The sequence below is a fragment of the Linepithema humile genome, chromosome 3 (assembly GCF_040581485.1).
Source record: "Linepithema humile isolate Giens D197 chromosome 3, Lhum_UNIL_v1.0, whole genome shotgun sequence".
NCBI classification, from domain to species: domain Eukaryota; kingdom Metazoa; phylum Arthropoda; class Insecta; order Hymenoptera; family Formicidae; genus Linepithema; species Linepithema humile.
The window spans coordinates 19,959,871-19,975,137 of record NC_090130.1 but is presented as its reverse complement, the minus strand read 5'-3'; the positions used below and the strand labels follow the sequence as shown (position 1 = coordinate 19,975,137).

The window sequence follows — 15,267 nt, the reverse complement described above, 5'->3', positions numbered from 1 at the left end:
AAAAATGCAATTGCAATATTGTCTGTCGGTGCCATTGTGCAACAATCTTGTCTGACTTGACAAAAGTCACGTTGCTACGTACGCCGCTTGCATACATTACATGTATGATTGGTCGATTTTTTAATTTGATGCATGTACATCGCGCAGTTAAGCGAATCTATCTGCATCGACCTAAACTATACTGCACACCTGTCATTTTACCGGCTTGATTAGTTAAATTCTCTTAGTACACGCGCGTACATTAGCATTCGCCCGTCGATAAATTGTCGGTGAAAGTGCCATGTTGCACGCGCGGTGATCGCTTCGACTCACGCAGTCCCGGTCAGTTCCGTGCATTCAATATGGCTGGTCGAGGTGGTTACGACGATTCAAGGCAAGTATCGGCTGCATTTACGGTACTGTCACACGTTCGGAGAGCTCCTCAGGAACAGTGTATTCGCGAAATGTAAGCGGCGTGTCTGACCGTTGAAGACACGCGTGTTCCTCGCGATTATTTCTCCGTTTTTAAGGTTAAGTGAGCTACGATACGCGAGTGCAGCGCAACACCTTGCGGGATTTCGACACGCGGCTTTATTTTGGCCGGTTGGTGAAGTTTATTCGTAATATGCTGGAACTTCATCAACGGTATGATATAACGAAAAGACCGAGAAGTCGAATGCGGCGTACGTGGTCGCGTAATACACGCGTGTGAGCCGATCGGTTCGATTGAGATTCCGCGCCTTAGTGATCGGCCACAATTGCGGAGCGTGCGACGATACTGGGATTTGCGAATTTTTGCGAAGCAGTCAAGTGTAATCAGTAGCGAGAAACATTATTTCTCATTGAATTAGCATTGCATTTGTACATTTACTTCAAAGAGTCGATGTGTCTTTATTATGATAATATTTTACTTACTTCATTGAGCTCCTTTTAATTTATGAAATACATAGGATTTAAAAGTGTAACAATGTAAGAAGAGACTGAACATTTGTAATAGTTTCACAAACATATAGAGATTTTTAAGTACATTGCAATGAATGATTTGGATGAATACGATTAGTTTTGAAAACTATTTCTTATTAACATACAAGCATAACAAGTTTATTTTAAGAAGTCACATCAATGTACATTTATAACAATGTTTTATTTCAAGATTTCTTTACTTAGAAAACACACAACAATATGAAAATACTACAATATTTCACATAATTTGTGAATATAATAAGATGCAATCAAAATTACAAAACATTTGCAACGATAATATCTTCTGTCTGTAATAATAAATATTTTTCTTTTTATATTCAGAGATTATTCCAGTGGTCATCGTAGTAGGAAACCATTGCCGACAGAACCTCCGTATACTGCATATGTGGGAAATTTGCCAAATGGAATTGTGCAAGGTGACGTTGACAAAATCTTTGAGAAGCTCAATGTCAAAGTCATCAGATTGGTTAAAGATAGAGACACTGACAAGTATGTATCCATTATAGAAGAAAAAAGTACATCGGTTTATATGTAGAAATAGATTGGTTTTTTAACTTCCTGTTTTATTTACAGATTCAAAGGCTTTTGTTATGTCGAGTTTGAAGAATTGGCTGATTTGGAGGCAGCATTGGAAATGGACGGAGCGGTAGAAGTAGATAAATGCTTGATCAAGATTGATGTAGCAGAAGGGAAGAGGAATGATCGTGGTGGTGGTTTTGATAGGCGAGGTCGCGGTGGCAGCGGCGGTGCAAGCGGATTTAAAGGACGAGATTCTGGCCGTAGTGGATACGGCGATGACTTCGATAGTAAATCTACATATTCAAGTAAGCTTTATGTATAACGTGAATAATAAGAAAAATGCCTTGAAAACTTTAATAAAAACTTTATGTAACTATGCAAACAAAAATATTAGTTTATGTATGTAATGTATGTACAGAAACTAATATTTTTTATATTAAAATCTTACATTTAACTGTATGATAACTTTAATATTTGTTTTTTAATCAACAGGATACGAGAGAGGCCCACAAGGTGCTAGCAGGCAAGGTAGTGATAGATGGGATGAAAGATCTAGAAGTAATAGAGGCAACTATGGCCAATTCAATGAAGAAGCCGGTGGTAATCGTGATTGGTCACGAAGTACGTCTAGTAGATCATATAGTAATAAACCTCCACTTCGGGGAACTGGTGTTTCAGATCGAAAACCTTTCCAAGATGATTCTTATCCGAAAGATGCACCTCCTCCAGGTACATAAATATATACATAAAATTAAAAAAAAAATATATACACATATATTTCTTTTCTAATTTTAATGTGTATAACTTACTTTAGATACTTCTGGAAGAAAACGTTTAGAGCTAAAACCAAGGACGGTTAAGGAGCCCGTGAATGCTATGGCAGAATCCAGTAAAACGAGTTCTATTTATGGAGGGGCAAAGCCTCGAGAAGAGAAATTGAAAATGATGGATAAGTAAAATTTAACAATATCATCAATAGTGTTTTCCTAAAGAATTTAGGGAAAGAAACATTGTTGATAAAATTTTAAAATTGATCCAAGATTCCCTTATAGTTTCCTAAAAATCTAGTGATGATTCTTCAGACATTGCAATCAGGAAATCTTTTTTTTTTTTAACTTACAACAAATAGTGTCACCCACAGGAATGGATGCTACAGACATAAATCTATTACAATTCTTCTAAGTTCTGCGCATTTTTTAATCAAGAATAAACACCTTTCTTCTAATGTCTTTCGTATTTAACTTCTCGATTCAATGAAAATAGAATACTTGTAACTACGATATACATAAAAAGTGTGTATGCACAATGCATGCTCCAATAGCGATAGTGATTTATATACATAAACGATGATTGTTAAGATGCTATGCAGTTGAGTACATTTTAATACTCGTGTCAATTTAATGTTGGGTTTTGTGTCTGTAATAATATTGAGGGTATGTGTACAAACTATCAAATATAAAATGTCACGGCATGTATATTTCATCTTACGAGCTAGCATTTTTTATCTGACTTTAAAAAAGTACAAAGAAGAGCGATCATACCGATTTCGTTTCCTTCCATAGAATTTTTACGTTTCACCGTACGATTATCGCTGATCATTGTGTATGAGTCGTTTATTAGGAGATCATATGTTCATTATGATAATAGTATATAATTATTTAATTATTAAATAATTATTTTTCTCATCGACGCGAATAATGAAGGATTGTGAAATGTAACATGCGAGTGGTTCAACACAAATTTCTACATTACTGGAAGTGATACGAAGGGAATACGCCGATTATTATTATTATTATACATTAATAATTATGTAATGAATTAATCGTGCTAACAATGACGTTTGAAATGAACTGCGGAACGTCATGGAAATAGCAAATAAAACGAAAACTTGGAATAATAATAAATATTATGTAAAACAATGCTTGTATATGATACTATTTCCTGAATAAAGTAGTTGTTTTGCCTCGTATCTGTGCAGTGTATTAGAATAAAATAAGCGATGTGTCGATTACAATAAAATAAGCAAAAATGTACTTTGTAATTGTGAATAATATGCGTGTTCATAATATATTTTGTAAGCTATATCTCTAAATATATTACAAATTCAGATAAAAAGTGCTATGTTTTATAGTCATTGAATTTTGTCTGATTTCAATTTATATAAATATAAATTTAAAATCACATTTATATTCTATTTAAATAAAATACGAATTTAATGATTATATTATAATTAATAATTTATAAAATTATTGATACGAATTTAATGTGAGTATATTATAATTTTATAAATTATTATATAAAAATGAGCGCTGAAACTCGCTATAAAATTCAAAATGTCATCAATTTAAAATTCGATGAGAACAATTGTATGCAATTCTTCGCAGGACACAGCGGAATGCCGTCTAGCTGTGTTTCGGTTGCCACGCCTTAACTTACTCCAATTCATAATGTCCTCTCCACCCCCTCGCGCCTTTCGTCTTCTCTGTCTAACGCTGTGTATCCTGTACAGTCTGTATAGTGCACTTTTCACCCGTTGCTGAAATTCGCGTGGAAATTTTCCATTATTCGTCATACTGGACTGCAGCACGACCGCGTCACGCTTTCAGTGGCTACTGTATACGGCTATACTTCTGCAAAACTCTACGTATCGAACGAAATTTTCGTACAATGCCGATCGAAGCGGAATATTTTCGACTGAAGTAACCTGTCTTTCGTATACGTACTCGGCATTCCATCTGTCATTTGACACGTCACTTTGCGTCCCATTAATCTATATTAGTGTGGGAATTTAGCCAGATTGCCCGCAATTTTATAAAAAGAGACATAGAGCGAGGTTTTTCATATATATCAGATATGTCGAGCGAAAGCGTAAAAACAGTAAGTGTTGAACTTTTTGAAATTACACGCGTGTGAGTCATCAGGCGTGCTTACGCGTGTACAATAATTAAATATTCAATATATTATTAATTTTTATTGTCAAATATATTGAATAATATAATTATTAAATAACTGGTATTTTTAAAATCAACTTTTATCGAGAATTATAATAATACACGTGTTTTCTCTCGCTTTCTTTAAAAAAAAAATTGTAAAATACATTTACATTTTGCCTCGAGAAATTGTAATTCTTCAATCAAATTATAATTCTGAAAATACATCTTTCTTTTCTTCTAGTTTGCGAGTCTTGAGACACCTGGGTATGTGGGATTTGCGAATTTACCTAACCAAGTACATAGAAAATCTGTGAAAAAGGGTTTTGAATTTACATTAATGGTTGTTGGAGAATCTGGTCTTGGCAAGTCCACCTTGGTGAATAGTTTATTCCTTACAGACTTGTATCCTGAAAGAATAATTCCTGATGTAGTCGGTGAGTTCAAATAAATGAATATATTTGTACTGTTTTGGAATATGTAATTATATCAGATTCTACAATTAACGTAATCATTGTATTCTTTGTTAAACAGAGAAAACCAATCAAACTGTCAAACTTGATGCTTCAACAGTTGAGATCGAAGAAAGAGGTGTCAAACTAAGATTGACGGTTGTGGATACACCTGGCTATGGAGATGCAATCGATAACACAGATAGTTTCAGAGCAATCATTCAATACATTGACGATCAGTTTGAGAGATTTCTTCGTGACGAGAGTGGTCTAAATAGAAGGAACATCGTGGATAATAGAATACACTGTTGTTTCTATTTCATTTCGCCATTTGGTCATGGGTAAGAATTCCTATTTCATAAAGTTTAATTAATTTATTTACAGCTGGACATAAATCCAATAATTAAAACGATTGACTGTTTCTCACGATGAATTAATATAATCAGTGTTTCTTTTCTTCCTCATTGATCAGGTTGAAGCCATTGGACATTGAGTTTATGAAGCAACTTCATAACAAAGTTAATATAGTACCTGTAATAGCAAAAGCTGATGTACTTACCAAAAAAGAAGTCTTGCGCCTGAAGAAAAGGGTTATGGAAGAGATAGAGGGCAGTGGAATCAAAATATATCCTTTACCAGACTGTGATAGCGACGAAGACGAGGATTACAAAGAACAAGTGCGTCAGTTGAAAGAGGCGGTTCCATTCGCCGTATGCGGTGCAAATACCTTGCTCGAGGTCAAAGGAAAGAGAGTACGGGGTCGATTGTATCCATGGGGTGTCGTGGAAGTGGAGAATCCTGAACATTGTGATTTCATCAAGTTAAGAACGATGCTGATGTAAGTTACTTTCTATTATGATTCTTATGCTATGACGCACAAGAATTTCATGTTGTTATCTTCTTTTGCAGTACTCATATGCAGGATTTACAAGAAGTAACACAAGACGTGCATTACGAAAACTATCGTAGCGAAAGATTGGCAAAGGGAGCTCCCGTGCCACCCCGACGTCAGAAGTAAGCGCGATATTTCATATTTTCGTGAATTTTGACTTTGCGTGTGCAATATTTCAAATTTTCTTTTTATGCGCAGCCCTCCGGAATCCGATAAAAGCAACCCTGTGTCGGAAAAGGATCGTATTCTGCAGGAAAAGGAGGCAGAGATACGACATATGCAGGAACTTCTGGCTGTGATGCAAGCGCAGATGCAACAACAACAACCTTGATCGAACATGCATTTTTCTACTGACGTGTGAAGGAAATAACTCCTCACTGTTACGAGTGCCAAAAGAAGGAATTACAAAACTTTTTTAGTGGCTTGCACAATCAAAGTCTTGATTTAGACGTACTATTTTTCTAAGCTTGTCTTTATCAAGGCAACCTCATTTTGCGTCGTTTTTATAGACATCTTTCATAAGAATATGAAAGTAGAATCTGTTTTTGATACGTCTTTTTTATAAGCACGTTGTCAACGTGTTAAGATCCTCAATATTTTTGCTCTATTCATTTTACACCATTAGAATTGTTGCAATTGACTGTTTTATCATTTAATTGACGAATTATCATTTATCATTGACGAAGGCATTTGTGGCGAAGTCAATTGCAAGAATTATTCGCAAATATTAGCTCGCTTTTTCATATAATCCAAAGTGAGTGGCGCAGATACCTAAAAGTGTCAACACTTAATTTAATGCCTTGTTCAGAACAAATGACCAACAGAATCAATCAATCGACAAAACTATAAATATAGTGTGAAACAAATGTTTGCATATCCAAGGTTAAGCAGGTAAGGCACTTAAGTAGATTATCCTTATTAATTAATTTTTTTTTAACAAAATTTACTTGAACGAGAGTTGTTTTGTTTCAAAAATGTTACCGTGTGAATAAAAACTAGGAATGTATTATTTTCTGTATTTCTATTTTTATACGGAAACTATTTATAAGGAAGATATATGTGTCTTTAATTTTTTGTAGTTTCTCATGTGATTCTTGTCTTTTTTTTAATTAGTGACGAACTATTTAAAATTTTACTTACATTACAAATTTAATGTATATATAATAAACATTTAAATGAGATTTTTAATACAATTGTATTATCAAGATGAATCAGGATTGAAAATGTAAATATATTATAAGCGATTTTAATAATTTTTTGCTTCAAAATTTCTTTTTCAATCTTAGATCTTGGCCATATATTTTCTTTAATCAAAAGAAAATATCAAACATATGACGTAATAAAAATTTCATCTCAGGTAAAAATATAACGAAATGAAACAGAAAAGAATTGTGGAAAGTGCCTTCCAATTTTTGTCTATCCGCGCTCTTACAGTATAAATATTAAACATACATATAATTAAGAAATGTTTTTATAAATATGCAAACAATTTGTTTATGGACCATTTTTCATAGGCTTTTAAATTGCAGAATTAAGAGAAAGAATCATTATTTTAATTGAGCAATATATATTCATAAGTACATTATAGATAAAGCTTATATTGCTAGTATTAAATAAAGAATCTCATATTGAATTCATATAAGATAAATATTCAAAAACTTTAGCGACTTTATATAGCTTTAAAAAAAACTGATAAATTACGTAAAGAAATTACGTGATATAATGTAATATTTCACTCTTTTATTAAAAAAACAGTTTTGTATTATTTTATTATTAAAATTAAAAAATCTGAAAGCAAGTGAACACACATAATGTATAAAATCAGTTTTTAAGAAAAAGCAATCCAAAGTTAATTTTAGACATATTTATACACACAATGTTTTTTTTCTTTTTTTTTTAATCAGTTGTAATTCTTTTTTCTTTTCTTTTTAGTTTTTCGTGTATGAATTCATGAAAGATGTGTGTAGATAATAGATAGATGTTCATAAATATTTTATATCATAAACGTATTGATAGAAGTCCAAAACTTGATGTTTAAGATAAATGTGACTAAAATTTACTAGGTGTATTGCATATAAGTGTTGTCTTAAACGAACTGTCCTATACAATCTAAGCAACGAAACATATGAAATGTGATTTAGGAAGAGTTTCATATATTTACATGTAGTTTGGACAAATATGAATATATTAAGCAGTATATATATTGTAATATTAAAGGCAATATATTTTATGCTTCGGTCATATGATACTAGTTTTTACATATGAGCATTTTTACATACTTTAAAATATTTCCATGTTTTTTACATAAACTGTACAGATACACAACTGTGTAAATTTTTATATCTTTTTTATACAAATATATCTTCCAGTAACTTAAACCAGTAGTAGTTTCAAGATCTGTGCATATAATAATCTATTGCTGTTGAGAATGCTGCAAAACCTGCAGCACCGACTATACCTGCTTTTATACCAGCTACAAAAAAATGGCGTGAAATTAGACAGAAAATTAAAAGGGATACAACTTTTAATGCATGAAAATCATTAATACCTCTTAGGCCAATTAATCCACCTGTTAAGCCACCTGCATATGTGCCATTTTTCCAATCAGTTTTACCTCTATACTAGAATTAAAACATCATTTACAATGTATTCTAAGATGTATACACAATCCAGCAAAATAATATAAATTATATAAAAATAAAATTATCAAAATATACATTTTAGTTATATGAGCATTACCGATTCTATTGTACACTCAATGGCAGAAAATACACATCCAACAACCGCAAAGTTCTTGGCATATCCAAGTGTTGTAGTTTTCATTTCTCTAAATATTTCCTTCGCACTTTGTTGCTTTTCAACACTTGTTATATTAGGATTTACACTGGAAGAGAATAATCCAATGGCCGCTCCCAAACCATATCCTGAAAATTAGATGCGTTAGTTGATGCAACATAATTTTAACGATTGTTAAGTCGATTTTAAGTTTATTTTTTAAATATTTATGATTAAAAAAAATATATGCATATATATATATATATATAAAATAATAACAGAAAACATACCAATAACACAACTCATGATACTTTTAAATGCACAACTTTCCATTACACTTTCCACTCTCTTCTCTTCAATAGTTTTTATTTGTACAGGTCCCAGAATTCTTGGAATTATAATATTTTCTCTAAAACGTTGTTGATTTCCAACAAGAAATAGAGCAATATTGTCCAATTCGGCATCATTTAAAAATACTTTTTTATTTTCATTGGCATGTGCCGATGGAATTGTCTTTGTCAAGTCAATAGGATACATTTTTAATAATGTTTATAATAATTTAGGCAAAATATTGAGTATCATAACAAGTTTGAGATATTGGTTAGAAAATACATCTGAACACTTTAAGCAAATAAAATATGTTTGACATAATATGAGATACAGATGTTACAAATTATTTATTATCTTAAATAAATCAAATATTAATAGTTTATGTCATAAAAAATTCATCAACCACAAAATTGTGTACAAATACAATAACCCTTCAATGGGATGCTATTACTCTTTTCAAAGTCGGTAGGTTAGGGAAGACAAACTAGACTAAACTGCAGGGACTTTTGCACTGATTTTGTGTTGCCATCTTTTTTCAATTATCTCCAAATCAGTGACCGATAAGAAAAGAATATAATTTTAATGAGAATGTGATTAGGTATCCAGATTTTGCAACATTTTATTTACATAATTTATTTCATTTTTTCATATACATAATATTTGTATATATGTACTAAATATTTGGTGATGCTATAAAATAAAATTAACTTATGCATAAGATACTATCAACTTTGGAGAAGTCCGACTGTACAACCAAGAATTATAAAATAAAAGATCTATACAAAATTGTAATATTATTAGGAATGCTGTATGTGTTAAGCTATTATTATACCTTTCTTTCCAAAAGAAACATAAAATCACCGATATTCTATTTAATCTACTATACCTTGTATAATAGTAATTACAGGAAAAAAGATGAATATTGTGCTTGAACAAGTAATTGCTTACGTTACAAATCATTTATATTTTCTTTTAATATTAGTTTTTCCAAGTTTCTTAAAACGTAACTGATTCATACGAGACATTACTGTATATATTCCAGGCAAGAGTAATAGGAGTAAGTAAAGTCTCATTAGAGACGGAAAGTGGAAAGCAAAATTGTAAGTATTTGGTAAGGAAACAGTGAATTTTTGAGTTTCCTCGAAATATGAAATATTTCGCAATATTATGATACCTTCATATATAAAACCCAAAGGATATAACGGTATCCATAGCGTGTATCTCAACCATGTTAAGAAAGCTATTTCAATATTCAATAATCGCAAAATATAATATGGATATCTGACTATCTCTATTGCACACCATACCAGAAACAAGTAAAATATGACTGACTTATTTTGTATACGAGGTTCTCCATCAATCATAAAAAACAACACAAACCCTCTACCTCCCACTTGTAAGAAAGACACAAGTGTGCTACTCTTCGTATAACCAAATAAGGGATGCATTACCTCTAAAAATTGTAAAAGTTGTATAAACTTGAGTGGATTGCCAACTGTCGTGTATGTTTCTTTCATAAAATCTGAAAAAAGAAAAAATACTGTGTGTTTCTAAAAAAAACCTTTTTTTACTTTTTTGTTAAGAATTTCAAAGATGTGAGTTAAGTGCTTCAGATTTAAAAAAAGCTTTTTTTCATATATATTAAAAGAATAAAAATATCACATAAATGAAATATACCTGGCCCATCTCGTGAATATCTTATACCCATTACAGCAAGCACATAAATAAAGCCAACAAATTGATAGAGATTATATATAACTAGATATACTTTTGCAAAATCTTCTGAAAAGAACAATATAATATTAATATCATAATAATATTATATCATTTTGAATCATATACCTTTTCTATAGCCAAATTCTTCTTTGTGCAACTTATCATACATGTCTGGATAATCATCACGAATGTCACGTTTCTCATCTTCATTGTCCTCCATGTCTTCACTTTTCCATTTATCAAAATCAATCTTAAGCCATGAAGGTTTTTGTGGCTGGCACGTTAATCTTGGCCACCAGCCACAAGCTTGTTTTCTCAGGATAAAGTCTACTTGACGATCGATCACTTTATAATTGCTTTCCTATAATAAATACTATATAAGTTTCTTAAATTTAATTAAATATTAAATATATATAAAAATCAATTTATATGTTTGTCATTACATTTGGATCAATAGGTGAATGAAGATTTAGATTAAAATTGTAATTATTCAGACCTCTAGCTCCCTGTCCATAAACTGTAACTTGCAATGCAGTTTCCTTTAGATTAACATTAAGATCCTATAAAATAAAATAGACAGATTATGTGATTTTTATTTAACATACCAATACAAATATTATATTTATAAAATTTTAAAAAATGTTCCCATGCATATATATATATCATACCTTTACATCAGTCAAGTCTACTTTTAATGTAATTTGATTCTCCGTTTGAGCCCAGTATACGAACGGTGTGAATGTATTAGACATTTTATCATAGCAACGAGTAATAAAATCAAATATTACTGTTATTTTTCTGCAAATCCTAAAAATTCACAATAATTACATATCAATGTTTTATCTTCGTCACTATATTATATCTTTGGTAATTATTTAGAATAGCTACCTCACCTCCGATTTTGATAAAAATAGACTCAATCGACGCGTTTTAGTCTAAAACGAAAGAATCTGGCAGAAAAAAAAGTCGCTCTGCCCTGCGAAGCGAGATATTAATTGTTAAAGTTAATGACTTTTCAGGTTACGAAACCTGTCATTCCGACTGAGCGTAGCGACATGGGCATGCGCTGCGGTCACGCGCGCATGCGTACTAATAGAATTGTGCACGAAATACAAAATATATTTTCGATAATCATTAATTGTAAGTCGCAAACCCACGTTAAGTAGTATAATTATGAACCTTGCTTTGCGTAGACACAGGGTATTCCGCCCCCCCTCCGGGGGGGCGGACCCCCTGTGTAAAATAAAAATAATAAAACTTTCGTGCGTATTCCAGAGCGGCATAGATTGCTTGATCTATCAAACTAGCTTTAACATTATATATTTGTGTGCAATCTAAACTAGCTTTAGCATTAAAATAGCTTTAGATTGTACAAAAATATATAATGCTAAAGCTAGTTTGATAGATCAAGCAATCTATGCCGCTCTGGAATACGCACAAAAGTTTAATTATTTTTATTTTACACAGGGGGTCCGCCCCCCCTCCGGGGGGGCGGAATACCCTGTGTCTACGCAAAGCAAGGTTCATAATTATACTATTTAACGTGGATTTGCGACTTACAATTAATGATTATCGAAAATATATTTTGTATTTCGTCTATTAGTACGCATGCGCGCGTGACCGCAGCGCATGCCCATGTCTCTACGCTCAGTCGGAATGACAGGTTTCGTAACCTGAAAAGTCATTAACTTTAACAATTAATATCTCGCTTCGCAGGGCAGAGCGACTTTTTTTTCTGCCAGACTCTTTCGTTTTAGACTAAAACGCGTCGAATGAGTCTATTTTTATCAAAATCGGAGGTGAGGTAGCTATTCTAAATAATTACCATATCTTTAATATACTATATTAAACCTAAATTGGAAGTTAAACAATATAAGAATAAAATAATCTTACTCATGTTTGCAAAGGTATGTAATCATTAGATAACCGGGCAGGGATGTTCCTCGGAGAAGGAGAATGCATTGAGTAAAAAGAAACAGGAGGGAGCGTTTGGTCGTAAAAGTGCGGACAAAAGTGACTATATAAAGTGGTCGCTCAAGATGGCCGCTCAAGGGCGCCAATATTGAATGACTTGTTATGTTTAATTAGGAAATAATGTACAATTAAAAGAAAATAACTATAATATGCAACAATATTACCAAATTTTAATGGCGTTTTTCATTGGGATTGCACTCGTGCAGTATTTCCATAAGAGCAATGTTAAAATCTAAAATCTAAATTTATATTAAATCCTTCGTCCTTACAAAAATTTATCCATGCATTTCTTTGATCCGGATTTTTCGGAAACCTGTTTGTGAGTGAAAATTATTTAGTAATTATTGTGAATCTACAATTTCACAATACTATACATATGATTATAATCTCCAAAATAAAAATCTCATTATTGTTGATAATACTAACCGATGAAACGTTATTCCATGATTTCGAGCTGCTGCTGTTATGCCACAAGCTCTACAGTATATCATTTTGATCGTTTATTTCCATACACTGTTGCATAAAAGACTATACACTGCATATTAATGCGTACGGCGTACGGTATGCCGCTTGCCGCTATGCTCGAGCATTCCCTCTCACTTTCAAAAAGTGGTCGCTCAAGATGGCTGCCATGACGTACATCCGTCCGCGGATTTACCTAGTCCTGGCTAGTATATGTAAGGCACTAGATATGTAGGTATTCTCATCCGCCATTTTGGTTCCTACTAGACGGAGAATTATAGCGTATATAGTATAGTATAGCGTACATGTGTAACTAATAGCGTTTTCGAATAAACGGGGTTTGAACGATCTAGGGTTGATCAATCACTATTTTACTATAAATGCAAGTCTTTCATTGGTGGAGAGGTTGCAATGACGTCATTAACCAATCTTGGGTCGTTCAAATCCTGTATAATCGAAAACGCTATAAGGCACTAGATATGTAGGTATTCTTATCCGCCATTTTGGTTCCTACTAGTGGAGAATTATAGCGTATATAGTATAGCTTAGTATAATATGGCGTACATGTGTAACATGTACGCCATATGGAATTTAGAATGAGAGAGATACCGAAACGTCTGTATATAATAATTATAGGCGTATAGCCCAATGGATTATGTTCGACTTGGTTGAAAGTATGAAACCAATTTCTTAGAAAAATATAATTTATTTTCCTCGTCAGAGAAATAGAGTATATGTACAAGTTTTGTTTGATTTAATTGATTTAATTGATTTAACATATGGCGTACATGTGTAACATGTACGCCATATTATACTAAGCTATACTATATACGCTATAATTCTCCATCTAGTAGGAACCAAAATGGCGGATAAGAATACCTACATATCTAGTGCCTTATAGCGTTTTCGATTATACAGGATTTGAACGACCCAAGATTGGTTAATGACGTCATTGCAACCTCTCCACCAATGAAAGACTTGCATTTATAGTAAAATAGTGATTGATCAACCCTAGATCGTTTAAACCCCGTTTATTCGAAAACGCTATTAGTGTAACACGCCAATTATTAAAAATGATTCAGGACTTTTTTCGACTCATTTTTTGGCAAGGAATAACGCTATGTACTTAGTGGGCAGTCTTTAAGTGTCACCCTGTATACGCTATAATTCTCCATCTAATAGGAACCAAAATGGCGGATGAGAATACCTACATATCTAGTGCCTTAGTATATGCTCCCTCCTGTTTCTTTTTACTCAATGCTTTAATCAGAGTGGCGTTATAAGTAAGGCACTAGATATGTAGGTATTCTCATCCGCCATTTTGGTTCCTACTAGATGGAGAATTATAGCGTATATAGTATAGTATAGCGTACATGTGTAACACGTCAATTATTAAAAATGATTCAGGACTTTTTTCGACTCATTTTTTGGCAAGGAATAACGTTATGTACTTAGTGGGCAGTCTTTAAGGCCGGCGTCACATAGAACCCGTAATCCGTAATCCGCACCGAAAGTCCGCAAAAGTTACTAGGGATTGCGTCCGTAACGTTACGTGTGTTTTATCTCCTTGTGTCCCATGGAGCCGTAATTCCATGAAATTTCCGTAAAAGTTACTAAAAGTTACTAGTTATTACTAGTAATGCTTTTTTTAATTTTATTTATTTAACTAAATTTGACGATTTAATTAAAATGTTTGTTAAAATTATAATATATTCTGTAGTTTTCTTATGAATAAAATACAAATAAACAATTATAATCTGTTAAATAAAAAATAGTAATACCGTTACGTGTTTATTTACGGCTCCATGGGACACAAGGAGAAAAAACACACGTAACGTTACGGACGCAATCCCTAGTAACTTTTGCGGACTTTCGGTGCGGATTACGGATTACGGGTTCTATGTGACGCCGGCCTAAGTGTCACTCTGTATACGCTATAATTCTCCATCTAATAGGAACCAAAATGGCGGATGAGAATACCTACATATCTAGTGCCTTACTATAAGAAAACGTCCGCCATGTTTAAGCGAAATCCCACGAGAGAGATAAAAGATATATGTAGTTTCAGTTTATTCAACGATATAGCTGCCAGCTTCAGTTAGAAGGTTAGGTGTAACATCTGGAGTAAATAAATATAAATACATTTATAACAATCGTTTTAATATATATAGCCAATAGAGCAAGAGCTGGATCGATTTGCTCAAAAATTCCTTTTATTTATAAATTTCTACAGACGTCACCAGTCGAGTCTCAC

At 32.6% G+C, this 15,267-nt stretch overlaps 4 protein-coding genes and 1 long non-coding RNA gene across 10 annotated transcripts; 3 read left to right on the top strand and 2 right to left on the bottom strand.

Moving 5' to 3' along the window:
- The first annotated feature begins 167 nt into the window (after positions 1 to 167).
- Positions 168 to 3,451, top strand: eIF4H1 (eukaryotic translation initiation factor 4H1). Of its 2 annotated transcripts, none has more exons than XM_012365807.2 (5): positions 168 to 373; positions 1,285 to 1,452; positions 1,537 to 1,787; positions 1,975 to 2,211; positions 2,297 to 3,451. In XM_012365807.2, the coding sequence occupies exons 1-5, from the start codon at positions 342 to 344 to the stop codon at positions 2,437 to 2,439; spliced, it is 831 nt and encodes a 276-aa protein (XP_012221230.1). In that variant the 5' UTR covers positions 168 to 341; the 3' UTR covers positions 2,440 to 3,451. The 2 variants fall into 2 exon arrangements, with proteins under 2 accessions (XP_012221230.1, XP_012221231.1); XM_012365808.2 differs by lacking the exon at positions 168 to 373 and adding an exon at positions 415 to 624.
- Positions 3,452 to 3,826: 375 nt separating this feature from the next.
- Septin1 (Septin 1) lies at positions 3,827 to 6,765 on the top strand. The gene is made up of 6 exons (XM_012365861.2): positions 3,827 to 4,359; positions 4,657 to 4,849; positions 4,947 to 5,205; positions 5,337 to 5,702; positions 5,774 to 5,878; positions 5,955 to 6,765. Exons 1-6 carry the CDS (start codon positions 4,336 to 4,338, stop codon positions 6,085 to 6,087), a joined length of 1,080 nt encoding a protein of 359 aa, XP_012221284.1. The 5' UTR covers positions 3,827 to 4,335; the 3' UTR covers positions 6,088 to 6,765.
- Positions 6,766 to 7,955: 1,190 nt separating this feature from the next.
- LOC105671528 (mitochondrial import inner membrane translocase subunit Tim22) lies at positions 7,956 to 9,334 on the bottom strand. Its single transcript, XM_012365765.2, has 4 exons — positions 8,822 to 9,334; positions 8,496 to 8,680; positions 8,305 to 8,377; positions 7,956 to 8,229 (listed from the first exon to the last, which is right to left on the bottom strand). The coding sequence occupies exons 1-4, from the start codon at positions 9,066 to 9,068 to the stop codon at positions 8,147 to 8,149; spliced, it is 588 nt and encodes a 195-aa protein (XP_012221188.1). The 5' UTR covers positions 9,069 to 9,334; the 3' UTR covers positions 7,956 to 8,146.
- A 144-nt stretch (positions 9,335 to 9,478) lies between these two features.
- Hacd2 (3-hydroxyacyl-CoA dehydratase 2) lies at positions 9,479 to 12,590 on the bottom strand. 5 transcript variants are annotated; one of them, XM_012365760.2, is made up of 6 exons: positions 12,471 to 12,590; positions 11,246 to 11,384; positions 11,021 to 11,137; positions 10,704 to 10,938; positions 10,539 to 10,643; positions 9,479 to 10,383 (listed from the first exon to the last, which is right to left on the bottom strand). In XM_012365760.2, exons 1-6 carry the CDS (start codon positions 12,494 to 12,496, stop codon positions 9,818 to 9,820), a joined length of 1,188 nt encoding a protein of 395 aa, XP_012221183.1. In that variant the 5' UTR covers positions 12,497 to 12,590; the 3' UTR covers positions 9,479 to 9,817. The 5 variants fall into 5 exon arrangements, with proteins under 5 accessions (XP_012221183.1, XP_012221184.1, XP_012221186.1 ...); XM_012365761.2 differs by having other exon boundaries at positions 10,539 to 10,640; XM_012365763.2 differs by lacking the exon at positions 12,471 to 12,590 and adding an exon at positions 11,466 to 11,640.
- Positions 11,774 to 12,725, top strand: LOC136998776 (uncharacterized). The gene is made up of 2 exons (XR_010889315.1): positions 11,774 to 12,376; positions 12,485 to 12,725. It is a non-coding gene; the product is annotated as an uncharacterized lncRNA (long non-coding RNA).
- The last annotated feature ends 2,542 nt before the right edge of the window (positions 12,726 to 15,267 follow it).

Excerpts from the sequence above, each read along its gene's own strand:
- eIF4H1 (XM_012365807.2), top strand. The coding sequence starts at position 342 with ATGGCTGGTCGAGGTGGTTACGACGATTCAAG. Across the intron at positions 374-1,284 it reads GGTGGTTACGACGATTCAAG|AGATTATTCCAGTGGTCATC; the intron begins GCAAGTATCGGC and ends TTTTATATTCAG. Across the intron at positions 2,212-2,296 it reads GAAAGATGCACCTCCTCCAG|ATACTTCTGGAAGAAAACGT; the intron begins GTACATAAATAT and ends AACTTACTTTAG.
- Septin1 (XM_012365861.2), top strand. The coding sequence starts at position 4,336 with ATGTCGAGCGAAAGCGTAAAAACA. Across the intron at positions 4,360-4,656 it reads CGAGCGAAAGCGTAAAAACA|TTTGCGAGTCTTGAGACACC; the intron begins GTAAGTGTTGAA and ends CTTTTCTTCTAG. Across the intron at positions 4,850-4,946 it reads AATAATTCCTGATGTAGTCG|AGAAAACCAATCAAACTGTC; the intron begins GTGAGTTCAAAT and ends TTTGTTAAACAG.
- LOC105671528 (XM_012365765.2), bottom strand. The coding sequence starts at position 9,068 with ATGTATCCTATTGACTTGACAAAGACAATTCCATCGGCACATGCCAAT. Across the intron at positions 8,681-8,821 it reads TATCATGAGTTGTGTTATTG|GATATGGTTTGGGAGCGGCC; the intron begins GTATGTTTTCTG and ends TCTAATTTTCAG. Across the intron at positions 8,230-8,304 it reads TGGATTAATTGGCCTAAGAG|CTGGTATAAAAGCAGGTATA; the intron begins GTATTAATGATT and ends ATTTTTTTGTAG.
- Hacd2 (XM_012365760.2), bottom strand. The coding sequence starts at position 12,496 with ATGATTACATACCTTTGCAAACATGA. Across the intron at positions 11,138-11,245 it reads TAGACTTGACTGATGTAAAG|GATCTTAATGTTAATCTAAA; the intron begins GTATGATATATA and ends TTTATTTTATAG. Across the intron at positions 10,939-11,020 it reads ATTCACCTATTGATCCAAAT|GAAAGCAATTATAAAGTGAT; the intron begins GTAATGACAAAC and ends TATTTATTATAG.